This window comes from Meriones unguiculatus, chromosome 19 (genome assembly GCF_030254825.1).
Source record: "Meriones unguiculatus strain TT.TT164.6M chromosome 19, Bangor_MerUng_6.1, whole genome shotgun sequence".
NCBI classification, from domain to species: domain Eukaryota; kingdom Metazoa; phylum Chordata; class Mammalia; order Rodentia; family Muridae; genus Meriones; species Meriones unguiculatus.
The window spans coordinates 38,522,501-38,548,245 of NC_083366.1; the positions used below are offsets into that span (position 1 = coordinate 38,522,501).

General features: G+C 45.2%; 1 protein-coding gene across 1 annotated transcript; it reads left to right on the top strand.

Annotated features, from left to right (window-relative positions):
- The first annotated feature begins 7,599 nt into the window (after positions 1-7,599).
- Trim27 (tripartite motif containing 27) lies at positions 7,600-25,209 on the top strand. Its single transcript, XM_021649813.2, has 8 exons — positions 7,600-8,308; positions 9,387-9,482; positions 11,813-12,043; positions 17,142-17,164; positions 19,592-19,707; positions 19,821-19,853; positions 20,875-20,901; positions 24,387-25,209. The coding sequence occupies exons 1-8, from the start codon at positions 7,889-7,891 to the stop codon at positions 24,980-24,982; spliced, it is 1,542 nt and encodes a 513-aa protein (XP_021505488.1). The 5' UTR covers positions 7,600-7,888; the 3' UTR covers positions 24,983-25,209.
- The last annotated feature ends 536 nt before the right edge of the window (positions 25,210-25,745 follow it).

The following is a 25,745-nucleotide window of genomic DNA, read 5'->3' on the forward strand; positions in this document are numbered from 1 at the left end:
TTGCTTCCCCCTCTCTCCCTACACCCTCCACACTACTGGCCAGTCTATAATTCTGATATTTCATAAGTACTATGAAGAGAGTGGAGAGATGATGCAGTGGTTCAGAGCACCGGATGCACCAGGGGACCCAGGTTTGGTTCCCAGCACCCACAACAGTCTGTTCCAGGAATCCGTGGGCACCCATGCTGGCAAAACGCCCATATCTAGAAAACAAACAAACCTTTAAAGGGGGGATGGTACCTCAGTCAACTCCAACCACTCTCCATGTTCTCATCGACACACACATGCACACACTCGCTCCCTCTCTTCCTCTTTCTCTCCCTCAGTGGGTGCTTTCTCTGCCTCTCCGAGAGACTCTGGGAGACTCCCGAGTCTTCATCGGTAAAATCAAACGTTTGAGATGTTGTTAAAAAGATCATGTCTCTGTACTTCCCCCTTCAGTGCTGGGATCAGACTCATTGAGTTGCGAGACAAGAGCTCCATTTGCCTACTTTCCCAGCTTCTGGAGCGCTTGGATTTTTTTTTATTAGCCATTTTTCCTTCCAAGAAGTAATTTTATGAGCACACTCTCACTCTGTAGCTCTGGCTATCCTAGAACCCAATGTGTAAACCAGGCTAGCCTCAAACACAGAGATCCACTGATCTCTGCCTCCCATTTGCATTTTCACAGAGTTTTTTGTTTTGTGTTTGTTTTGAATTTTTGAGACAGGTTTCTCTGTTCAGCCTTGGCTGTCCTGAACTCTTTTTGCAGACCAGGCTGGCCTCAAACTCACAGAGATCTGCCTGCCTCTGCCACCCTGAGTGCTGGGATTACATGTGTGTGCCCCTGAGCGAGGGTCATGCTTTATTTTTTTCATGTGAGTTCTAGGGATCAAGCTAACCGTACTAGTTACTTTTCTGTGGTGGTGATAAACCACAAAAGAAAGAGTTCGTTGATGTCTAATGGTTGCAGAGGTTTTAGTGTCCTCTATGGTGTGGACAACAGGGCAGCAGGCAGGCAGGGACAGCAGCTGACAGCTTGGATCGTGAACAGCACAGCCCCGAATCCGAGAGAGCAATTGCAAATGGCCTTCAGACTCTGAAAGCTAGCTTCCAGTGACACCTCTTCCAACAAGGCCACACTTCCTAAACCTCCCCAACCCCAACTACTGGGGACCAAGTCTTCAAATACGAGTCTGTGGGGGACATCTCATTTAAAACACCCCCCTCGGATTGATGAATTTTCACAGCAAGGGCCTTTACCCACCATCTCCCAAACATGCCTCATTTTTTTAAAACCTGGTCTCCCCTTATGAGAGAAGACGTGATAACATCTTACCTGGCCCAATGTTAAATTAAATACTTTCATTTTTTATGTCTGAACCAAACTCTGTTGCATGCACATTGGGCATTTGTATTGCTTTTCAGACCTGTTTGCTCAATTCATTTGACCATTTGCTTACTGATGTGGGTTTTTTTTTTTAAGTTTTGTTTTCTTGTTGTATTGAGCTTTGGGATGCATGTATGTTAATTTTTTTAAGTCTTTCACATATTAAGGACACTCATCCCCTATCAGATACATAAGGAAGCCTAAGGATTGTTGTTTTGCTCCCATACCTGTACTAAAAGTTAGCAAGGACACCATATTGTCACCATAGTTGATACTCAAAAATCTTTTATTAAATGAATAAATCTCAGACATCTGTGCAAAGAAGTATCCAGAAATCTAACTCATTCTTTTCAGTGCCTGTACAGTATTCTAATGCATAGTATTGTCATCAAGTTTTCTTCCACTGAAGCAGTTTTATGTGTTTCTATATTTTACAAGTCCAAATTGTACAATAATATTTACACCTTGTATACAGATAAAGGAGGAGCAAGTAGAAGGCTCAAAAAGCGCCTGCATTTTAAGATTACCTATTTACCAAACCAGTTTAAATAATGTTTATCCCATTTGTATTCCCAGGGTTGGAAAGCCTACCTTCACATTCTTTTTTTAATTCACTTTATATCCTTGTTGTAGCCCCAGTCCTTCTCCCCTCCCAGTCCCACCCTCTCACTTTCCCCTTCCCCTATGGCTCCCTTTTTCCTCAGAAAAGAGGAGCTCCCTTTTTCATCCACCTCATCTTATCAAGTTGCATCAGGCCTGAGCATGTCCTCTTCCCCCGTGGCCTTGCATGGCAGTCTCTCCAAGTGAGTCTGGGTCTGATGCAGTCCCCACTTCCCTTACTAGAGGACCCACAGGACGCCTACGCTGCCCATCTGCTACATCTTTGTAGGAGCCTAGGTCCAGTTCCTGCATGGTCCTTGGCTGATGCTTCAGTCTCAGCAAGCCCTTCTGGGCCCTGGTTACTTAGCTCTGTTGGTTTTCTTGTGGAGCTCCTGTCACCTCCAGGTCCCTTTCTCTTTCCTCTCACTTTTCCACAAGACCCCCTACACATCACTTAATGTTTTGCCTGTGAGTCTCGGCACCTGTTTTGAGGCACTGCTGGGTAGAGCCTCTCAGAGCACAACTCTATCAGGCTCCTGTCTGCAACTTAGCCGAGTATTGTTCATAGCATCCAGCATTGGCACTCTCTGATAGGGTGGGTCTTTGGTTGGGCCAGGCATCCCTTCACTGAACTAAAATTGAGTGCTGCCAGTCTTACAGATTAAAAAGCATATCACCTTTCATTCACACATTTTTGTTTATTGTTTAAAAAACATTTCCCAGTTTTTGCATTATCGTTGAACTGATTCATTTGATTTATAATTCTATGTAATCAGATTGATCAATCTGTGTCGTCTAGGATGATCAAATGTGGCTTAACGTTTGAAAAGGCTTCAGTTGACTTTTTAAGATGTTTTATTATCCATATGTATGAGTGTTTTGCCTGTGTGTGGACTACCTCCATGCCTAGTGTCCACAGAGGTGGGAGATGTGTCAGATCTCCTGGGATTGGAGTTTCAGCTGGTTGTGAGCTGTCATATAGGTGCTGGGAATCAAACCTGGGTCCTCTGCATGAGAAACAAGTGCTCTCAATCACTGAGGCAACTCTCCAGGACTTTCAGGTGACTTTTTAAACCACCACCATATTCCCCTCAGGATTTTTAATGACCAACATTTTAAACTTAACTTTCTTCTTGATATAAAATAAATTTGGAAGTAGCATGAGTGGTGAGATCTTTTTCCCTTCTCACAAACTAACCAACCGACAGTTACAAGAACAGCTGTTGATGGCAGCACCAGCCTGAAAGTTTTCCTTTATCTTATACTAAATTCTTACTGATATTTTGGACTATTTCTGAGTTTCCTGTTTCTGCTGCATCAATCTATTATATTATTTTTACAAAGTGTCACAGCTTGTTTTTCCTACTATTTCCCACATCGTGATGGCTTGAATAAAAATGGCTCCCATAGGGACCGCAGGGAGTGGCACTATTAGGAGGTGTGGCCTTATTGGAGTAAGAGTGCCACTGGCTTTGAGGTTTCAGAAGCTCAAGCCAGGCTCTGGGTCTCATGCTCTCTTCCTACTGTCTGCTGTAGGAATCGTAGCTACCTCTCCAGCATCATGTCTGCCTGGATACTGCCATGTTTCCTGACAAGAAGATAATGGACTAAACCGCTAAACTGTAAGCCATCCCCAAATAAATGTTTTCCTTATAAGAGTTGCCATAGTCATGGTGTCTCTTCATAGCAAGAGAAACTCTAAGACACCCAGTAACACTGGAAAGTTTTGTTTTGTTTTTGGTTTTTAGAGACAAGGTTTCTCTGTGTAGCCCTGGCTGTCCTGGAACTCACTCTGTAGACCAGGCTGACCTCGAACTCATAGATATCCACCTGCCTCTGACTCCCAAGGGCTGGGATTGAAGGTGTGAACCACTACTGACTGGCCTGGAAAGTATTTCTTGGTAAAGTGAGCATGAGAATAGGAGAGGAAGCAGGAACACTTTATGCCTCTTGGGTCCCACTCAGCCTGCATGAGTGATATGAGAGAGGAGTCTTCAGTGCCAAATGCCTGGCATGTTAAAGCCTGGCAGATTCAAATACAAATCATTGTGTCTCCTTAGAGTAGGTAGAATAAAGACAACAAATAGGATTTTATTTTAAAACAAAACATTTTAATAATGAAAATAGTACATTATATGTGTTAGTATACACCTGTAATGTTAGCACCTGGAATATTGAGGGAAAAAAAGACTGTCATTAAGTTCAAAGCTATCTTGGGCTATATAGCAAGTTCAGCCAGGAATGCATAGGGAGACTCTCAACAAGACAAATATGTGATAAATAAACAGTATTTTAGTATCTTAGTCCTATATTTTAAAGGGTTTGGGCAATGTCTTGAAGGCAAAAAAGAAAATCTGAAGATTTCTAAGAACAAATAGAATAAGTACATAGAGTGTTTAATCCCAGCACTCAGGAGGCAGAAGCAGACAGATTTCTGTGAGATCCAGGGCAGCCTGAGCTACATAGATCCTATCTCAAAAATTCCACAAATCAGGAGGAGGGAGGAGGAAAGAGGGAAGAGAGGAGACAGGAGGCAGGGAGATAAGAAAGAGGAAAGGGAAGCGAGAGGGGAGGTAGGTAAGACAGGAGAGGAGGAAAGAAGAGAGGCGAAAGAGGAAAAGGGGAGAGACAATACACTTTTTCCATGCCACCCAGAGTCTCATGAACACCAGGTGAAGGCTTGAGCAAGGCATGCTAGAGATGTAACAGTCCTTTACAAAAGGTACTGGAGACTGCCCTCATCCACGGTGACCTGCTACATGAAATTCCCAAGGTGGCCAAAGCCTCAGACAGAAGCTAGTCCTTCTTCGTGTTGCTGCATCTAGTTGTGATGAGTCTCTGTAAGCCAAGTTGGTGAATGCCCTTTTCACTGAGCACCGAATCAGTGTAATTAAGGTTGATGACAACATGACGGGAGGGCAATGGGTAGCCTCTGTAAAATTGATTGAGGGGGTTAAGAAACCCAGTAAAGTGGTTCGTTGCAATTGTGTAGCAGTGGAAGGCTATGGCTCAGAATGTCATCAAAGAGTACCTCAAATGCAAATGGACAAATAAAAAAATTGTTTAGCTGGAACACAATGAGAAAGTGGAGTCTTTAATCCCAGCATTTGGGAGGCAGTGGCAAAAAAAAAATCACTGAGTTAGAGGTCAGCCTGGTCTACAGAGCGAGTTCCAGGACAGCCAGGGATACACAGAGAAACCCTGTTTCAAAAAAACAAAACAACAACAACAAAAATAGACTAATTAAAAAATGTTTAGGTCATATCAATTTTTTCTCATATGCAGAATCTAGGTTTAGCAATATGTACAGAGAGTAATGCATACACAACATGAGCAAAGGACAATGACATATTATGAAAAGGCCATAACGAACAAGGAAGGTCAAAAAGTCAACTCAAAAAGAGAGATGGCTCAGCCATTACAAGCACCTATTCCAGAGGTCCTGAGTTCAATTCCCAGCAAACACATGGTGGCTCACAACCATAATGGGATCTGATACCCTCTCCTGGCATGCAGGCATACATGTACACAGAATAGTCATACATAAAATACATAATAATGTTTTAACTGACAAAATTAAAGAAACAAAGGAGGATTTTTAAGGATGACTCTTCCTGGAAGTGGTATGAAAATGGTTAGAGTAAAAAAAAAAAAAAAAAGATGGAGACAAAATTCATGGCAGTAGTTTCATTTATCTATCCACTACTTCATTTCAAAATCATTTGCAAACAGATACAGTATTGCAACAATTTAGGTCAAGGCTGAGGAACAAAAATTAAAATGGAGTAGATGGAACTGTAGAAGAGCACTTGCCTAGCTTAAGGCCCTGAATTTGATCTCAAACACTGAAAAAAAATATATAAATGAGCAGGCAAATTAAGCAATAAAGCAAATGACAAATCTACTAAATTTGTGGCTAAAGAGAAAAAAAAAGGAGAGCCAGTAGGAAACAGGGCTTTCCTTTCCTTTCCCCTACCCCCACCTTACCCAACTCACCGGTTTGTCAGCTTTTCCTCCAGACCATCTGCATCCAGAGGTCAGGAAAGCAGAGACCACATCAGCCCTGAAGGACAAGGCTTAACTCCAGACCTGGCCTGCTGACCTAAGGACTCCTATCTGAATATTTCCATGCTGGCTTTCAAAACGTATTTCCTCCTTCTGGAGTAAAAGAGTGTAACTTTCAGTTCCTTCCTTCCAACTGCAGTTTTGAACCAGACTAAACTATGGTGTAGCCTAGGGCAAGTATGCTGAGTTGTTTGGGCCTTGGTTTCAAAAGGCATGTGGTAGAGTGGAGGCTAGGGTGATCAAGAACTGTTAGGAGCTCGGATTTCTTGTCCCATGGGGAAGATCCTAGCAGCTATGGGTGCTCAAACACCAAGACAATCCCAAAGGAGTAGGAAATGCAACGCCAGAAGTGACAGCTCACAAACTGCAAATCTACTCTGGAATAAGAAACTAGGCATTATGGGGGTAGGAGACTTCGGATCATAACAGGATTCTCGCTTGAGAAGAAATAAGCATGTTTTAGCTTCTACTAAATGCCATCCAATGCACTGGATATTTTATTTAAACTAATGGGTGAACGTATTTATGGGTCAAATAGTTAAAAAAAAAAAAAAAGTGTATGTCCTTCCTGGGATATATCCCTGAAAGAGATAGGAAATGGAGCTCATGGGGGAAAGCTGAAGTGGATGGATGGATGGAAGAACTTTTAGAAGAGTTATTAACGTCATTCGTGGAAGGACAACACCCTGTTGGACAATCAGAATGTCAGGCCTCAGCGCCACAGGTGTGGGGGGCGGGGAAGTTGTTCTGAGAATGAGGCCCGCGTGGCGGAATCCGGGTCCTTTCTTAGAGGGTCTCATAGGAACCTGCAGCCAGGATGGTTCCTTAGCAGGTGTTAAGGGACGTGGAGGTGTCACCAAGTAGCCCTCGGTCTGGCTACTTCACTTGGGGAAGTGAGATGAGACGTTCGGGCACCCAGGGAGCCTGTTGAGAAGTTAAGAGACTCACAGGCGGGCTCTCAGCGGGATGGCTCTCCATTATCCGTGAGGCTAGGGAGAGAAAGGGGGATTTCGGTCGCTACCCGGGTCTGATGAGCACTCTGGAGTCTGACAATCTCCATTTCAGGCGAGAGGACGACGAGGCTCGGAACGACCAACCGACTTACTTTAGGACGGAAAGTAGGCCTGGGCTTCTCCATCTCTGCCATTCAGAAAAGTTACTGATAACTCAAAGCTCTTTCTAGCAATTGTCACCCGGGGTTGGGTGTGTTTCCGAGCGCTCCACACGCTGGGAGGGGCCTACCGGGTCTCTCCGCCCGGCTCCCCGGCGCCCATACAAAGCCATCTCACTTTTAAAGGAGCCGAGGCCTAGGCACCGAGAGGAACCCAACAAAAGACCACGGGTCCACAGAGGCCCGGAGCGTCCGCGCCGCACGGCCAGGGGCGCCCTGCGCCCACCGCCCTGGGCGGCCACCCCCGACCCCCAGGCTGGGTACCGGGGCTCCAGCTCTCGGGGGTCGGGGTGCTCCGGAACCGCGCCGAGCAGACCCGCCCGGGCGCCCCGAGGAGGAGCGCAGCGCGCGAAGCCAGGCTCCGCCCCCGGTCCACCTCTTCCGCTCGGCCCTGAGGAGTCTGCGCGGCCGCGGGATCCGTTCCGACGCGGCCACGTTGCCCTGCTAAGCCGGCCCTCGGCTCGGCCCCGAGCCCGGCTCCGGGGCCCAGGCCTCCCCGCGAGTGTCCGCGGCGGGGAGGCGGTGGTGCGGCCGTGCAGGGACCGGTCCGACGGCCCGGGAGCCCCGCGCGCCCGCGCGCGTCCGGGATCCCCGGAGGCCCCGCCCCGCTCCGGAGCGGAGAAGCGGAGCGAGCGCGCCGGGCCCCGCCGGGCTCATGCCCTGCGGCCCGGAGGACCCTCGCCATGGCCTCCGGGAGCGTGGCCGAGTGCCTGCAGCAGGAGACCACCTGCCCCGTGTGTCTTCAGTACTTTGCGGAGCCCATGATGCTCGACTGCGGCCACAACATCTGTTGCGCGTGCCTGGCCCGCTGCTGGGGCGCCGCGGAGACTAACGTGTCGTGCCCGCAGTGCCGGGAGACCTTCCCGCAGCGCCACATGCGGCCCAACCGGCACCTGGCCAACGTGACCCAGCTGGTGAAGCAGCTGCGCACCGAACGGCCGTCGGGGCCCGGCGGCGAGATGGGCGTGTGCGAGAAGCACCGGGAGCCCCTCAAGCTGTACTGCGAGCAGGACCAGATGCCCATCTGCGTGGTGTGCGACCGCTCGCGCGAGCACCGCGGCCACAGCGTGCTGCCGCTCGAGGAGGCGGTGGAGGGCTTCAAGGTAAGGCGGACAAAGGGGCGATCCGGGGCGGGGGGCCCTCCCCCGGTGTGCCGCCGAGAAGATGGCGAGGGCCGGACGTGGGGCCCACCGCCGTCATTTCCTCCCTGTCGGCGGCGGAGCCTCCGCGCCCGGGCTCGGCCCGGAGGACCTGTGGCTGCTGAGGCCAGAGCGTCCCCGCCCCCACCCCTTCCCCCGAGCGCCCCCTGTTAACTGCCTCCGGGCGAGCGAGGCCCGGGCGTCTCGAGGAGACCCTCCCTTGACAAAGGAGATCTCGAGCCACGTCCACTCCGACGGGCCTTGGACACCTCGAACTCGCCCTGGCGCGGGATAGCAAACCAGGCGGTCGCTGTGGGCCCGCTGAATTCACGGCAAAGCAGTACCTGTCACTTAATCTGTTGACCCCGGCGCTTCCCTGTAACCTGTTTTCTTTTTTTTTTAGAAGCTAAGGGAAATACACAGAGCTCTTTACTGCTTGAGTATATCGCTTAGGCACTCTGAGACTCAGGAAGATAAGTTATCACGGAGAGTGAACTCACAGACCTGGAGAGGGAGGCCTTTGTGGGGCGGTGAATAAACACTGCCATGGCTACATGGTAACGCGAAAATTAGCTCTGAAGTGACAGTGGGTCTCTTTTGTGTGCCGAGGGCAATATATTTACCTTCACACGGTTATATTTGTTTTTCAGGGCGAGTTGATCCAAATGTCAGTCGCGTTTACAAAATTGTCACCTGTATCACTTCACAAACTGGTGATCAGTTGTAGTTTGGGAAAGTGATGTTTACCGACTCATTTCCTCTGTATTCTTGTTTGAGCCTCCTTACCCAAATGCCTCATAACCTATGCAGAATCCTCCTAGGAACTGGTAGGTGGCTCAGAGTTTAAATCACAGATTTCTAGCAAAGCTGTGCTAGGTCCTGATGCTTTGGGGTCTTCCCAGGACTGGCCTTGGGGTCCGAGGACAGAGTCCAGCGGGGGCCTGCCATCTGTAGTTTGGGTCCCTGCGTGATAAGCAGATGTAACTGTTCTGATGCTGGGATCTGCATAATTTTGACCTGCCCAACTATTTCCTTTCTTCAGGAACAAATCCAGAATCGGCTAGACCATCTAAGAAGAGTGAAAGACTTGAAGAAGAGACGGCGGGCCCAGGGGGAGCAGGCCCGAGCTGAGCTCTTGGTAAGGGCCTAGATCACCGCCCTGCAAAGGCATTGCATCTGGATAGTAAATTTCTGATAATTTACTCTGTCTGATAATCCTTGAAAGACCGTGGTCTTGGCCAGGGTGTAGTGAAAAGCTTATAAATAGCCTATGCCCATGGTGTCTGTCATTCCCACCACTTGCTTGAGAACATGATGGAGAAATTTCTCCATGATCCTGAGTAGATTGAATGTACCTATACAGCAGAGTCACTTCTGAGGGAGGGGTTTTTCCAGAGAGAGACAGCCTCTAAGAATCCCAAACCCTGCGTTTGGGTCTTGACTCTGACACTAGCCAGTTTAGATAGAGAGGGCAGTGCAGGCTTTCTTTGTCTGTGAAACAGAGAGGTTAAACGAACCCTGTGGGTCTCCAGCAGGCCAGTGCTGCCATTTCTTCCCTTGAAATGGTAAAATGGTTTGTTTTGGGCTGAGTTAGACACAGTACGGGAAGGTGGGACAGGTTGTTAAGTGTTTTGCAGCAAGAAACAGGCCTATGCCTGGCAGATTGTTCCTGCCAGGGCGTCAGTCACACTTCTTTCAGAAACACTGAATGAACCCATCTTTAACTTTATGTTGTACATCTTAGATTATATTGTATGTTCTATGCCTTTGAAAGACTTACTCAGCTTAGAAGAGGTATGAGTTTATGAAAAGGGGTCTATAAACCAGGATGTGTGTGTGTCTGTTTGTGTGCACGCTATGAAGATGCCTAATAAGAACCTAAGGTTGGCTAGAGTGATGGGGACATTGCCGTTGGGCAGTTCAGTTCAGATCGTGTTTGGAAGCTTTCTGAAAAAGGCAAATAGTAAGTATTTTTAACTTTGTGAGTTTACACAACTGAATCACAACTAAACACCCCAGGTATTGTATCTCAAAAGCAGCCATGTCCAACATAATAAATGAGCGGGTGTGGCTGGGCTCAAGGAAAATATTTCTTGACTGCTCTGGAGCCACTTAGCTGACCATTTCTGTTTAGAAGTAGTTTCACTATGTAGCCCAGGGTGGTCTTGAACTCTTACTAGTCCTGCCTTAGTCTCCCCGAGTGCTGGGACTACAGGTTTGCACCGCCACACTTAATTTATAATTTCTTAGAACTCTTGGATTTTTTGAGGTGAGAACTTACATAGCCCGAATTGCTCTTGACTTCATTTTGTGCTTAAACGTGACTTTGCAGTCCTCCTAGTCTCCCCATCCCTGCCGTCCAAGTGCATGGCATGTGCAGGCGCATTTGGCTTCACAACTTCTTGGTGGTGGAGGAGTTGGGTAGAGAAAGAAAGCTAGACAAACTGTAATGGACACATTGTGTGGAGAGGAACCAAGAAGAGGACACCTTTCTCAATGCCAAAAAGATCATAGGGCGTGGGTCACATCAAGGGACTAAGTAAACAAGTCTAGGAAAGTGTGCTTGACCGTTGCAGATCCTGTCCACAGGCACACAGCTAACCCTACCACTTCTGTATGAGTGTTTCATGACTTGCACTCAGCCAGGCAAGGTGTGATCTACTCTGGTCCCTCATGGGCTCCACTCAGAACCCCGTGCCTTCCCTCCCTACTTTATTGCTCATTTCCTAGAAGCCTGTCTAGTCGTGCTTACACCGCATTCCACAACACCCCGTTTGGACATGGATTTTGGGAAGACTCTTCAGCTTTTCCCACTGTTGCACATTCACGACAGTGTCACATGAACGTGATTCTCACTTAAGGTCAGGGACTGTTTCTTAATTAACGGTGAAATAATTCAGTTCATGGTAATTAGACTGGAAAGTGCATGAGTGCATTGTAGGTTCTACTTTTTAATCTATTTTGTTTGGGTTTCCTTAAACCTATACCTCTCTTCCAACCCCCCAACCCTAGGGAGGAGAGAGGGAAAGAGGGCATTGACCTCTTTAGACTTAGTTCCAGCTTGTTAGGGTCATGGGTTTCTTTGGGAAAACACCAATCTCAGTTTTCTGGATACCTAGCATTCTGGCCAATAGCAGCAGCAGAACAAGCAAGCAGCCTTCTTCCTCCTCCATCTGTCTCCTTGAAGCCCTCTCCTTCTCTCTCAGGCTCTCATATTTATACCCTCTCAGAGTCCTCAGAATCCCACTGTCTGCAGCTGGCAGAGACCATGCCCTGCATGAAGCATTTACCAGCTGTGGACAAACTAAGGCTTTCCTGTATCCCACACTTGGATTAAAACAAAAACATATTTATATAATATAACTGAGTTTTTAAAGAAGCCAAAGCTTCCACTACAGCCAGTGAGCTAGCCAGCGAGATTCTAGCAGTGAGCCCTTCCTAGTCACTACCTTTGCCTGTCCTTTGCAGAGCCTGACCCAGATGGAGAGGGAGAAAATTGTTTGGGAGTTCGAGCAGCTGTATCACTCCTTGAAGGAGCACGAGTATCGCCTGTTGGCCCGCCTGGAGGAGCTTGACCTGGCCATCTACAACAGCATCAACGGTGCCATCACTCAGTTCTCCTGCAACATCTCCCACCTCAGTGGCCTGATAGCCCAGCTGGAAGAGAAGCAGCAGCAGCCCACACGGGAGCTCTTACAGGTAACCAGGGTACCTGCAGGACCACGCGGCTTTCCCCTCGTCAGGCAGTGTTCCTGAGTCCCTGTGTCCTTTTTAATTACTGGCGTGTTAGGTGTTTTGGAAGGAAAGCATGACACAACTCGGTTCTTCAGTTGGTTTGTGTCACAGAAAGGGCAAAAGAAGAGCCTCATCTTTTGGCCTGTCTGCTCTGAGTGGTCTGATCACAGGCTCTTAACGGTCTTAAAGCCTTATTCATCTCATTTACTCAGGGTACATAGTATATAGTAAAGCATTTGGACCACATAGCATACAAGATGCTTTCATTATCCTGTGATTTTAATATATGGTATATGATACCGTAGCCAGAAGGATTGAGAGTAGAGCAGTTAGCCTGACTGTTGCTGCAATTTCCCTGTGCTCTATCGAGGCTGATAGGAGCCAGTGCTCTCACAGGCCAGGACCACAGTCGGCTAGCTATTGCCTGCCTTGTTGTCTCATCTTCCCGTTGGCATAAGCACTATGGTGGGCACAGTAATTAAACGGTAGGTGAATAAGCTTTCCCTAGTTATGTTTAGTTTGACGTTCAGACAATAAGTGAATGGTTATCACAGATGTTAATAAGTGTTTTTCAAAGGGGTGGTGGGATAGTACAGTTGTGAGCAAATTATGGCCTGCCATTTGTTTCTGTTGGTGCTTTGGAGCTAAGATTTCATACTTTAAGATGTCCGGGGGAGGTGAGAAGAATGTTTGCATCATAGGAGAAGCTGTACGAAATTGAGATTAGATGTCTGCGTGCTTTTATTAGGCACAGGCTTGCTCGTTCACATGCCTAACATTCGTCGCTGCTTCTCCATTAAATGAGCTGCACTGAGTATTTGTGTAGATTATGTGTGAAATCAGAACTGTGTACCATCTAACTTTTTAAGACAGTTTATTGACATGTTTTAATAGAGTAAAGGAAGACGCTTACGCCTCCCTGAGCGTCACTGTTTTCGCTGCTAGAGAGAGCAGGTAGAGTTGGGAAAGGAGACCTGTGAGGCAGAGGGAGCAGGATGGTGGGAGTAGATTGCAGTCTTGGTGTAGTTGATGCCAAACAATAGCAAAGTCAGTAACTATTTGGTTTTAAAATGTGGTCACCATTGATGACTTCATGTAGAACTGTCACAGGAATAATTTTGAGCAGGAATCATGTTGGGACAGGTGACCGGGTGAGGTAAATAGAAACAGAGTAGAGGACCATTTGAAGGATGATGGTGATGGAAAAGATTCTTAGAGATGAGGAGACTTCTGGGCCTTTATCTGGAAGGACTGCTTAAAGGAACTAAATATTTTGATAATGTGGGCAGGTTGTCTGTGATAAGGATGGGGGAGAGAGTGCTGGACACTGTCAGAAACTGTGCTACCAAGAAGACTGTGAGAGCCGGGCATAGTGGCACACGCCTGCAGTCCCAGCAGAGGCAGGCGGATCTCTGAGTTTGAGGCCAGCCTGGTCTACAAAGTGAATCGAGGACAGCCAATGCTACACAGAGAAACCCTGTAAAAAGAAAGCTGTGGACACGGAATAGCACATTTGGTTTCAGAAAGTCCTGTTGTGTGGGAAGAAGGGAAGACACTGTAACACTGTATGAAGGCCTCTGCTCTCTGAGGCAGGGTAGCATTGTTCACTGACAAATTGATGGTGGATATATGTGGTTGGCTTGTATGATCTGTTGAGGAGGAGGGGACAGCTATGCAGAATCATCCTCTCCACCTGTGTGTGGGTGCTGGGGCTTGACTTGAGGTCATCAGGCCTGAACGGTAGGTGCTCTTATGTACAGGTCCACTATGACAGTTGATTTATTGGACTCGTCTGCCCTTTGTGTGTGACACTGGCTGCTTTGCCTTCTTGATTCTTTACTGCTCTTACGTAAGCACTGAGAAACAAAATTGGGCCTATTCAGTTTGGGATGTTTTTTGCATGGAAAACATAAATTTCATCATTTCAAAATGTCATTTCTGTAGTACAAAAATAGCATTTTTAAATAGTGAGTTCAATTACCAGCTACTATTTAGATCCAGAACACTTCTATCACTTGCCAAAAGAAACCCTATGCCATTAAGCAGTCACTTTCATTGCTTTCTACCTCTACCCTGTCTCTAAGGTGTTTTGTTTTGTTTTTGTTTTTCTTTTTCTTTTTTTTGGGTACTCAGTAAAATCATACACTATGTGAACTATTTAATTCTGACTCCTTTTAATCAGCATAATTTTTTTTTTCAATTTTTTTCATCCACATTACAGCTTAACGATAGTCTATTATGAGTATATACTATTGTTTTTAGACAAGGTTTCACAATGTATCCCTGGCTGGCCTTGATCAGAGATCTGTAACTAATTATAATGGGGTTTTTTTGTTTTAGTTTATCTTTGAGATAAAGGTTTGCTCTGTTGCCTAAGCTGGTCTCAAGCTCCTGCTTTGACCTCCAGAATGCTATGATTTCATGCCAACAGTGCTAAACTCAGTGTGTGAGAATATTTCTTACCATGTACATCGTGAAATTGAAGCTGAATGATAAGAGTATGCAAAGGATGGTGGCTCATGGTTTCAATAAGGAGGAAAAATGGCTATCCAGGGCTGTTCGAGCTTAACTCTTTGGAAAAGCAAACTGTACAAAGGTCAGGGGGGGGGGGGAAAGGCAATTTCACACTTCTTTTCCCTTTTTTGGTTTTGTGAGATGGGTCTCATGTAACCCAGCCTGGCCTTGAACTCATTTCCCAAACCCTGCAATTGCAAACTGTTGAGTGCGGTTTAAAACTTTATTGCAAGTTTTAATCAGTTGAATTAGACAAGAGACAGCATTGTCATCAGAATTGGGGCAGCTAGAAACCTGATGTGTTGGCTCATACCCATCTTCCCAACACTTTTGAGGCTGAGTTGGAGTTGCTGTGAGTTCAAGGCCAAGGTAGGTCCTGTCACTGGGAAGTAGAGGTAGGAAGGTCAGGGGTTTGCGCCTTCTTGGGCCACAGGAGACCTTGTCTGAGGAAGAAAAAAAAGTTGAAAGAATATTCTGTGTGAAAATGGACAAAAGTCACAAAGGGACAAGCTGCAGAAACAAAATTAGCCCATGAATGTAAGCAAATATACCAGCTTAGAAAGGAGTAATGGCAACTAAAGCTACACTAAGGTGTCCCATATCACATAGAATAGCAAAGTGTTTTGGAAGTTATTTGATCTGCTGTTGGGAATCGAAGTTGTCAAACCCGAGTGTGAAAATACTCAACAAGATGATTTGCTTCAACATGGTATATAGGTCTGTGATACTGGAAATAGTCTAGCTTCCAAACCTAAAAGATTGAATTGGTCAGCTAAACACATGCCCTGTAGAATTCTGTGCAACTTTTACAAAGAAGAAAGGTAACTCCTAGAGGCCTGACTACTGCTGCACACCACCGTGTGACAAGCAGAGGTAGGAGATTCAGTGCAGAATTGAGGCCAGCCTGGTCTCATAGCCAGTTTCAGGCCAGTCAGAGCTAGCTACATAGCAATGTTCTGTCTCGAGGACCTATAAACTGAAGTGAATGGTTGCTGATAACCATAGCTAAGCAGAAAAAATGAAATTGTGAAATGAGTAGTATGGGGCTGGAGCGAAAGCTCAGTGTTTCCTGTTCTTGGAGACTAAGTGCAATTCCTAGCGCTCACGTTAGGTGGCTTGCAGCTGCCCATACCTTCCACTCCGGGGGATCCAGCCAGTTCTTCTAGGCTCTTTGTGCAGACAGGACACACACAAATAGAATTTATATCTTACAATGATACTTTGTGGATAAACGATTGGAGAATGCGTGCATGAGCTGGTTTTGTAAAGGAAACAAAATCATGGGGCAAGGGACAGATATAGGAGGGGTCAGGAGGAGTGCCAAGGACTCTGGAATCAAGTATTAGATTTTCTGAACCAAAGTAAATAAAAATGCAGTAGTTACAACCCACTGAATAAAACAATAATCTATAATTTCTGTTTGTGGGAGGCAGAAGTAGGTGAGAGCAGTCAAGGTTCTACAATGAGATGCTGTCTTAAAGGGTGGCAGGGTGGGGCTGAAGAGTTAGCAGCAGTTACGAGCACTGGCTACTCTTCCTGAGGACTCTGGTTTGATTCCCAGCACCCACATGGCAGCTTATAGCCAGCTATAAATCTAGTTCTGAAATCACATGGCCTTATCTGGCCTATGCAGGCATCAGGCACCCATGTGGGGCATAGATGTACATGTAGGGAAAACTATCACACAGAAAAAATAATTAAAAACAAAACAAAACACTTTTGAAAGTAGAAAAATCCATACTAAGGAGGGGGAGGTTCTTTCAGCACTATGTATAAGTCGTAGGAGAGGGATTTTAAAACTAGTGAAATGCACAGGGTTTCTCTGAGGAACATCTCTAGCTGTCCTAGAACTCACTCTATAGACTAGGCTGTCCTTGAACTCACAGAGATCCACCTGCCTCTGACTTCCAAGTGCTGGCATGCTCTACCACCATCCTATTAGTGAAATACTTTTTGCAACTATCAGGTAAAACAGTTTAGACAAGAATTATAGGGCCTGGAGGTATGGTTCATTATACAAGGCCTTGAGTTTAATCCCAAGCATTGTTTGTGTGTTTGTGTGTTTGTTTGTTTGTTTGAGCAAACCCTAAGGGGAGTGTTTGATAAAAATTGAAAATGTCACAAATGCATCACTTACTAATTTCAATGGGAAAATAGTATGTGGTGGTCACAGTCTGTACCACCAGCTGCTCTACTAAGCATACATGTCATGATAGCTAATGCATGTTCTCTGTTACCAGGGCAGGCCTGAGTGTGGTGGTCATGAAGGATAGTAAGACAGTTAACTTGCATGGCTATTCTGTTTATCTGTGGTTATTTCACCTCTTTTTTAAAAGTATACTACACCTGCAGGCAAAGTAGGATGCCTGGGTTAGTAAACCCTTACTTCCTCTGCCTGATTTCGAGGTCCTTAGGGTTGAACTATGTCCTAATTGGTCTGTAGTGTTCCTTAGAGCAGGGACTGGGCCCGTGGCTGGGTTTTCAGTGAACATCTGGAACAAAACTCACGTTACGCATAGCATCTCATGGTTTCCCTTTTCTCTTGCAGGACATTGGAGACACACTGAACAGGTATAGTTTTCTATCTGTGTGATATAAACCAAGACTGTCTCTACTAGCATCTGTAAATCCTCATTGGAGACCAAAGAGAAATAGACAGCTTACTGAATCTGTGGCTTCAGGGAGTCAATTGTTCAGAGAACTAAAGGAACCGAACTTTTAGAGGATGGCTTAGCCCATCAGAGCACACCTTTAATCCCTGCACTTAGGAGGCAGAGGCAGGCAGATCTCTGCATTCAGGGGGAGCCTGTTCTGCATAGTGAGTTCCAGGACAGCCAGGGCTATATAGAGAAATCCTAGAACAGGCCTCAAAGAAAACTCTTTGGAACTTTTGGACAATTTGGTGTTGAAGTGAGTTCACTTGTGAGGGTGCATGGTTTAGGTGTGAGGACAGATCCAGAGTTCAACAAGAGTACAAGAGCAGATTATGACTATTGCCTCCTCGGTATCAGAGTCTTTCCCATTTTGTTATCTCATTCTTGAATATGATGAGGCAAATGAGACCTAAGGAAGACATGACTGAGTTGGAGTTATTTAATTATTGATGAGTCACATGGGTTCTGGCTGTAGTCATTTCTCTATTGTGCCATCAAATAGAAAGTGAGTGTAGCTCAGTGATATGGTGTGGGTTTGATTGCCAGCACCAGAAATGGAGAGACGAGGAGAGAGATCAGAGCAGAAGAAAGGGAGAATTTGGGGCAGGCAAGAAGACAAACTGCAGGGTAGATACTCAGGCTTTGGAAAGACTGAGTTTAATATGAGAATACCTACAGGAGAGAAACTAACATTGGGGAACTGCATTTGGAAGTTGATTGAAATCCTTCAAAGGCAAATAAAGTTTGGTGTGTTGGCTAGGAAATGTATCCAGATGCTGGTCTCAGAGCTACTGAAATAGAGAGAAATTGGAAGATGTAACATTCCAGTCATGTGACGGAAAAAGTACGATTTATGTCTGCTAGATTTGGATTTTTTTATTTTATTTATTATTTATTTATTTATTTATTTTGAGAAAAAGGCTGGTCTTGAAATCTGATCCTCTTACTCCAGCTTCTTATACTGAAATTACAGGCATGAGCTACCATGCCCGGGTTTGTGTGAGGGCCTTCCGGGCTTTTATTTTTCCCTGTTCTGCAGTACCAGGTATTTAACTGGGCCTTTGACTGCCAGGAATGCACTCTTCTCCTCATCTGTGCCTCTTCTCTGTTTCTGGTTTTGATGCATGGCTTAGATGGCAAGCCATCATCCTAGTGTGAAGGTCACTATCTCACACCCTAGAAAGTAGAAAAAAAAAATAGGATTGGGACCACAGAAATAAAGCTCAGGAGTTAAGAGCTCTTGCTACTCTTTCAGAGACTGAAGTTTGCTTCCCAGCACCCGTCTGTATGTAAGTTGCCTGCAGTTCTAGATCCAAGGGATGTGCAGGCACTCAACTATGTGGTACTCATACATATATACATATCACATACATATAAAACAAAAATGATTTTTTGAGACAGGATTTCTCTGTGTAGACCTGGCTGTACTGAAACTCACTCTATAGACCAGGCTGGCCTCAAACCCAGAGAGCTGCCTGCCCTGCCTCACTAGTGCTAGGCTTAAAGGGGTGAGCCACCACCATCTGGCCTATAAACCTTTTTTTTTTTTTTTTTTTTTTTTTTTTTGAGTAGATTTGGCTCTATGAGTTCTGAGATCAAAAGTTTCATTGACATGAAGTGTAAGTGTAATTTAAAATTTTATTTAAAAATGTGTAGTTAGATAGTTCTGTAGTTGGTATGGTGGCTCTAATGATCTTCAAAGGCTCATTTTCCCTCCATTCTTCCATGCCTGAAGTGTGGTCCTCGTTTAGACCAAGAGAGCTGCTGCTGGAATGCCAATTGAGTCTATACAAATTTAAAGATGGGAGAAGGCAAATCTTTGCTATACCTTCCCTTTTAGTGGTTGGGAAATTATGTCTTATCCTCACACAGTGCCTCTCTGTCTAAAGTAAATAATTGCCCACTATAAATACCAAGGGCTTTTGTCATGGAAACTTTCCTTCTTGGCAAGGTCAGCCTCATAATCCATTTTAATTTTGAAGACTTGCTTTTCTGTCTGTTTGCTTCAGTTTGGAAGCTTTAAGGCAAGATCTCACTAAATAGCCCTGGATGGCCTGGAGCAAGCAGTGATCTTCATGCTTCATGCGTGCTCATATTGCAAAGGAGGAGCCGGCACACCCCACTGAAGACTTAACTGTTTGCGAAACCATGAGCCTAGTGCTTTGGAAGAGATGGTACTGAGCAAGGCTATCTTCACTGTGATTTAGAGGAAAGTCTCAAGTTTGTAGTAGCTGGTGTCCTAGTGTTGGACAGGTCAGCCAGGACCCGGCTACCCTGGTCCTCAGAAGCTTGGAAAATTGAGGGAAAGGAATCACATATGGTTTTTTGTTTTGTTTTATTTTAGGGCTGAAAGAATCAGGATCCCTGAGCCCTGGATCACACCTCCAGATCTACAAGAGAAAATCCATATTTTTGCCCAAAAATGTCTGTTTTTGACAGAAAGTCTGAAGCAGTTCACAGGTAATATGAGCCAGGGAAGTGGGTTTATATTCTGACTACCTATATATTATCATCTGAGAATGCACATACCACATTCAGTAATACAAACTGCATCTCTTCTTTTTTGTCCTTAGAAAAAATGCAGTCAGATATGGAGAAGATCCAAGGTAAATTTACCTATTTACTGAGTTTGATGTTTAAAGTTTCTTGGGAAGAAGCTGAGTGTTTTGAGAGTCCAGGAAGGTCAGCAAGGGCTCAGTGAGTGAAGCCAGTTACTGTGCAAACCTGTCAGCTGAGTTTGATACTTGGAACTACATAAAGGGAGAGAATAGATTCCCATGTGCAGGAGGATTTATGCTAAGCACACACCCACACACATGAGCATCATGGATACACTTCCCTACTTCACAACGTTGATATTGTTGTTTTAGTTTGGGTTTTGTTGAGACAGTCTTAATGTATAGCCCAGTCTCCTGCCTCAGGCCTTCAGTCTCTGGGATTACAAATGCCACGCACACCTGTGCTCCACAGCTGCTTTCACTCAATGGCTGCTAACTGGAAGTGGCCTTCCTTGATCTGATTCTTGTTTATTTCTCTTCCCTTCCTTTGCTACTTTAAAGACTCTTGTGATATCCCTGGATTACTAGAAATCCCCAATAAATTATTGGGTATCAATTTGAGCCACCCAGCCTCTACAGCAACAATGGTTTGTACAGGTTAAGAGTTGCATATATATGTCATGCATTTGAACTTTTTGCCTTTGCAGAGTCCAGTGGCTCTCTGGAGGGTGGAATTCTTGACTTGCCTCAGTCTGATACCATGTTCTACCAAGTTCACATATGTTGCTTGTATAGCCAAGGTTCCCATATAGCAATGCATACCTGTAAACCTAGTATTTGGCAGCTGATCAGGGGTGACTGGCGTGAGTTTGAAGCCATCCTGGGCCTTATTGTGAGTTTGAGGTCAGCCTGCGTTACATAGTAAGACTGTCTTTTTTTAAAAAAATTTCCTAAGCAGATAAGGAGTCATAACAGTGAATGGAGAGATTAGTCCCCAGGTGACACATGTGTTCTAGAATGCTAGCATATTCCTCTGTTTTATGACTTTTTAACCAAAGTGCATTTACTTAACAGGTCTCCTAGAAAGAAACACAGGTTCGTTAACTTCTTTTCTCTCTTGTTCTTTCAGAATTGAGAGAGGCTCAGTTATACTCAGGTAGGTGCTAGAAGACAAACCATATTGAAGAGAGGAATAAAAGCCCTGTGAACCTGACCACTCTTTCAAGTGGTTTGAGACTTCCTGAGTTCGAATCCTTCAGTTGTGTGTGTATAAACAGCGTACAGCCAGAAGCCTGTAGTCGTTTCTGTGTGCTCGCCACAACTTTATCATTTTAATTTTATAAAGAGCTGTGGGATTACAGGGACATGGCTCCTCAGAAGCAGAGAAACCGCTCTGTACTACACGCCTTTCCACTCAGTGTCTGTTACACACAGAAGTGACTGGATCAGCCCTTATTTTGAGATCTCGTGAGTCTGGGAATCTTAGTGTTTGTCCTGGGCAAAATCTGACAGCCTCTGGACATCCGTGTTTTAACTGGGGAATCAGAGACTAGACCAGTCTAGTTCCAGAAAACCCAAACTGAGGTGTGTTTACTTCCAACCTTTAGTTACCAGGCCTTCCTTAATTACAACAGAAGCAATTATCAATATTCGATTATTTATTTCATTTTAAATATTTGGAATACATGTATGTATGCATGCATGCTTGGTGCCCACAGAAGCCAAAAGATGTCAGAGTCCCTTGAACTGGGGTCACAGGTGGTTATGAGCCGCCACGTAGGTGGGACTGGGAACAAAATCCTGGTCTTGTGTAAAAGCAGCAACTGCTCACCTGCTGAGCTGTCCCTCCTGCCTGTGGTATTCATTCTTTAAATAGTGGTAAGTGCTTCCCGTGTTAACACGGGCTAACATGTAAGACGCTGTAAGAACACTGCCTGCCCTTAGCATTTGCAGTGGTTGGAAATAAGCATACTTATGATGCAAAAAAAAAAAAAACAAGTTGGGGCTAGGTATGTGGCTCATTGGCAGGCTGTGTACCTTGTGCATGGGTAAAGGCCATTGTTAAATCCACAGCACTGAAGTAAATTGGGTGAGAGGAGATAAGTGACTGTTGTGGGCAGATTACTGAAGCAAGGGTCACCTCACCTGCTGCCTATCATGAATTTTTTTTAATGTTTTTACTTATTTATTTGGGGATTTTGACCATATTCTTTCCCCTGCTCCATCTCCTTCCACATCTTCCCTTAATATCCCTACCCATCCTACTTCATGTTCTTTGTCTCCTAAAAAGACAAAACAACAACAACAAAAACCAGTGGAATCCAATTTGTGTTGGCTGACAACTCGTGAGCATGGAGCCTGCCCTGGAATGTAGTGGATGTATGCCCAGCGTTACTTTGTTGAAGAAAGCTGATTTTCCTCTCCAGGAAGCTGTGATGATGAATAGCTTCTTTGCTGGGGTGGTACTTTGTTACCGCTTTCCTCTATGCTGGGATTTTGGCTGGCTCAAACTTGTGCAGGTCTTTATACATCCTTTGCATTATCTGTGAGTTTATGTGAGCATGGCCTGTTGTGTGTAGATAAGAGTTTTCTTTGAGGGGAGGAGTATTATACAGACATCCCATTTAGGCCTAAGCATTCCAGAGTCTTAGTCTCTATACTGGCCATTTGTGGTCTCTGGTAATTACTATCCACTGTACATGTAGCAGTGTGTCATTAGCAGGCACTTTATTGCACTGTTCATTTAGCAGAATGACTGTTCCCTAGGGCCTATGCCCTATCTAGCTTCTGGTTTTCAACCTTGTTGACATCAACTGTAGGTTCCATTTTGTGGAGTGGGCCTAAAATTCCAGAAAAAAGCAGTTGGTTATATTTGTGCCATATTACACTTGGGGGCAGGTCATTATTACAGTCCCAGAGTTCAGAGTTGGGTGAGAGTGATGATTATTTTTCTCCTCCAGTGGTATGTATAGCATCTTTCCACACTATAAACACTAGCCAGTCGGGGGAGATTCCACTTGAGCACCAACTCGTTTTTTTCATGTCCTGTGGCATAAGTATGTGGTGTCTTCAGTGACAGGGACTTAACCGTCAGGTTGTAAAGGATGACCAGTGGTGTTGTCAGTGGCCTGGAGTGTGGGCGGAGACCAATGTCTGCATAAACACCATTAGAGCAACAACTCAAAACAAAAACAAAAGCTGTAACCCCTTCATGGCACTGGTAGGTGGTTATTTAGTAGTTTACCTTGTTTAGTTGGGTTATTACCCATGGAATCCTGTTATAGGTAACTTGATTTACATTCATTTGATTGATAGTTTTTAGGAAGCTTCTGCAACATTAGGTTTCTGTGTGGCTTTTTCAAAAGGACTTCAGTTACTTTTCTCCCCATATAAAGTGTGCATATATGGTTGTGTCGTATACGTGAGTACAGTAGGAGCCCAGAAAAGGTGTTATATCCCTTGGAACTCAAATTGTGAATATTGTGAGCGTAGGTGCTGAGAACCAAACTCTAGTTCTCCAGAAAAGCTGTTTGTTTTTAACGTCTGTGCCATCTCTCTGGCCTCTGTCCTGAACCCTTTGTTAGAATAGACTGACCTGACTGGATTTTCCTCTCTGAGAACTGGTGCTTGAGAATCCCGCCTGAACAGGATAAGAGGAGGCACATGTGTGCATTCAAGCTGGAAGGCAGCATGTGACTGCATGGGCAGGAGTTCTAAAAGCCAAAGGCTAGGACATGGTTATCCACAATGCTACACTAAAGGCCAAAGAGCAGTGTAATGAGCAAGGAGAAAAACTAGGCCAGGTGCCCCAGCAGTTGGGAAGGGAGACAGTGGAATCAGGAGTTTATTTAAGGCCATTTTTGTTACATAGTTAATCTGCATAGATTCTTTCTCAAAAAGGGGAAGGGGAAACATGAATAAGGTGTGAATATGCAAGATAAATTTTCAGAAGAATGGTTTGAAAGGTGGCAAGTTGAACAGATTCTCAGTCCTCTAACCAGAATTCTGAACTCCAGAATATCTGTAAGCCAAAATTTCTTTGGTTGTTTTCTTAGTAAATTAATTAAAATAACAGTTCCTCAATTTATGTGATTAAGAATCTCTATCTGTTGTGATACTCATGTTTCCAGAACGCCTGTTGGTATTAATTGTACACTGTAGTGACAGACCTTGCTGTCTGTATTGGTGATACTAAGCTTTATCTGAAGCTATTTGCCACCAAAATTTTCAGATTCAGCAATTAGGCTTAGCTGTGTGGTGGTGCGCATGCCTTTAGTCTCAGCACTCGTAAGGCAGGAGGATCTCTGAGTTGGAGTCCAGCCTGGTCTACAGAAAAAGTTCCAGGACAGACAGCACTACACAGAGAAACTATCTCAGGAAAAATAGAGGAGGACAATGAGGAAGAAGCCTTAAATGCAGTCTATAATGGAGATTGAGCCTTAGATGTGAGAGAAGGAATGGGGAATAAAATTGTATTGCTTTCATTGTTTTCCACATAGAGGATAATGTGTTTGGTCATAAAATGAGTGCAGCCTCTGGTGGCCATATCTTACTCTGTTCCAGGGAAGGTGGTGAAATGCCAGGTGATCTTGAGTGGGCTCTTCTGGCTTTCATCTGACCCTCCCCTCTTTGTTTCTACAGTTGATGTGACCCTGGACCCAGACACAGCCTACCCCAGTCTGATTCTTTCTGATAATCTTCGGCAAGTGCGGTACAGTTACCTTCAGCAGGACCTGCCAGACAACCCTGAGCGGTTCAATCTGTTTCCCTGTGTCTTGGGTTCTCCGTGTTTCATCGCTGGGCGACATTACTGGGAGGTAGAGGTGGGAGATAAAGCCAAGTGGACCATAGGTGTCTGTGAAGACTCAGTGTGCAGAAAAGGTGGGGTGACCTCTGCCCCCCAGAATGGATTCTGGGCAGTGTCATTGTGGTATGGGAAAGAATATTGGGCTCTTACCTCCCCAATGACTGCACTCCCTCTGCGGACCCCTCTCCAGCGGGTAGGGATTTTCTTGGACTATGATGCTGGTGAGGTCTCTTTCTACAATGTGACAGAGAGATGTCATACCTTTACTTTCTCTCATGCTACCTTCTGTGGGCCAGTCCGGCCCTACTTCAGCCTAAGTTACTCGGGAGGGAAGAGTGCAGCTCCTTTGATCATCTGCCCTATGAGTGGGATTGATGGGTTTTCTGGCCATGTTGGGAATCATGGTCATTCCATGGAGACCTCTCCTTGAAGTGAACTTAGACCACATGTACTGTTGACTGTAATCCTGCCCCAGGCACGAGGGATCTTGTCTTGTCAATTCCTGTCCATCAGAGTTGGATGTCCTTACCATTTCCATGCCCTTACAGTGAGAGTCAAGATGTCCGTGGTCTCGACCACACTTACCCTTCCCTTGCAGATTGTGAGATGTAATGAGAAGTATTGCTATTTCCCAGAATAAAAACCAGATTCCTCTTCCTATGTTTCACACTTTTTTTTTTAAACACATGACTGAGTGGGTAGGATTTGGATTTGGGGAACCACTTTCCAGGTTCCTGGCCTGCTTCTCTCGAAGGGGATCACAGTGTGAAAGTGTAAGCCAAATAACCCCTTCTTTCCCCAAGGTGCTTTTGATCGGTGTTTATCAGAGAAACAGAGAAGCTGAGGAATTGGTACTAGATTTGTGAGCTATTGCTGTGCTGGACCTGGCCTTGTTCTGGGAATGATTATGGAAGTGTTTGGAACTTTGGTTTGGAAAGGCCATTGATTAAACATTTAAAGGGCTGTGGGAGCTTGGAAAATAAGTTGAAAAAAATTGCAGATGATAAGACCTGACTTGTGAAGTTTCAGAGGGGATCAAAGACTGTTGGGTCATTTGTATAATATATTTTAATTAAGAATGTATGGTTTCTGCATAGCTGGAGCTGAAGAGTCGGCTGTAACAAGAGCACAGCATCACTGAGTGAAACCTTCGCTTTACTGGGACAGTCAATGCTGGTTTTCTGGGGCTGAAG